Source organism: Octopus bimaculoides, chromosome 12 (genome assembly GCF_001194135.2).
Source record: "Octopus bimaculoides isolate UCB-OBI-ISO-001 chromosome 12, ASM119413v2, whole genome shotgun sequence".
Lineage (NCBI taxonomy): Eukaryota > Metazoa > Mollusca > Cephalopoda > Octopoda > Octopodidae > Octopus > Octopus bimaculoides.
In genome coordinates, this window is record NC_068992.1 from 22,038,076 (window position 1) to 22,039,193 (window position 1,118).

The 1,118-nt window shown below is 44.1% G+C and overlaps 1 protein-coding gene across 2 annotated transcripts in view; it reads left to right on the forward strand.

Moving 5' to 3' along the window:
- The window catches only part of LOC106874184 (glyoxylate reductase/hydroxypyruvate reductase), a 31,007-nt gene extending 29,895 nt beyond the window's left edge, over positions 1-1,112 (forward strand). For both annotated transcript variants that reach the window (XM_014921840.2, XM_014921839.2), the window contains exon 3: positions 507-1,112. In XM_014921840.2, coding sequence (XP_014777326.1) covers positions 507-1,099 — 593 coding nt within the window. In that variant the 3' untranslated portion in view covers positions 1,100-1,112. The remainder of the gene's footprint in view (positions 1-506) is intronic.
- The last annotated feature ends 6 nt before the right edge of the window (positions 1,113-1,118 follow it).

Consider the following 1,118-nt stretch of genomic DNA (forward strand, 5'->3'; position numbering starts at 1 on the left):
CCCCAGGACTTATTCTTTGGATGCCTAGTACTTATTCTATCGGTCTCTTTTGCCGAACCGCTAGGTTACGGGGACGTACACACACCTCCATCGGTTGTCAAACGATGTTGGGGGGACAAACACAGACACACAAACATATACACACACATACATATATATGTATATATATACATATATACGACAGGCTTCTTTCAGTTTCCGTCTACCAAATCCACTCACAAGGCTTTGGTCGGCCCGAGGCTATAGTAGAAGACACTTGCCCAAGATGCCACGCAGTGGGACTGAACCATGTGGTTGGTAAGCAAGCTACTTACCACACAGCCACTCCTGCGCCAATATTTTTGTTTACGAAAAGTATGTCTTTGATGCCATCGAATACGATATCTTCTTATAGTAAATGCTTCATATCGACGCTGGTTTGATTGACTGTATTCCTTTTCTGAATTAGTCGGCTTTGTGCCAGTATAGACAAGTATTATTTCTATGTTTTGTTGTTATAATTGTAGGTTACGAAGCCGTGAAGAAGAAGGAGTGGGGACCGTGGAAACCGATGTGGCTTCTGGGATTCGAACTGATTGGTAAAACAGTTGGTATTGTGGGTCTGGGCCGAATTGGTTTCGGCATCGCTCAACGCGTGAACGCATTCAAGATCGGCAAGCTAATATACTTTGATGTGAAACGCTGCACTTACGACAAAGATGTCAACGCAGAGTTTGTAACGTTTGATAAATTGTTGGCTGAGAGCGACATGATCTGTATTGCGTGCAACCTGACAAACGAAACGAAAGGCATGTTTAATACGTCCGCCTTCTCCAAGATGAAACCATCAGCATGTCTGATCAACGTGAGTCGAGGTGGCATCATCAACCATGACGACTTAAGGAAGGCACTCAACGACGAAGTAATTAGATGCGCTGCTATTGACGTTACCGAGCCGGATCCGCTTCCATCGGATCACCCACTCCACAACACCAAGAACTTAATCATCACACCTCACATAGCGAGTAGTACTTGGGAAGCTCGTAATGCCATGTCAGAAGTAGCTGCCAACAACATGATCGCTATACTCTCAGGAAAAGATCCAGCAGGAAAACTATAGTTTAAATAGTGTATATATA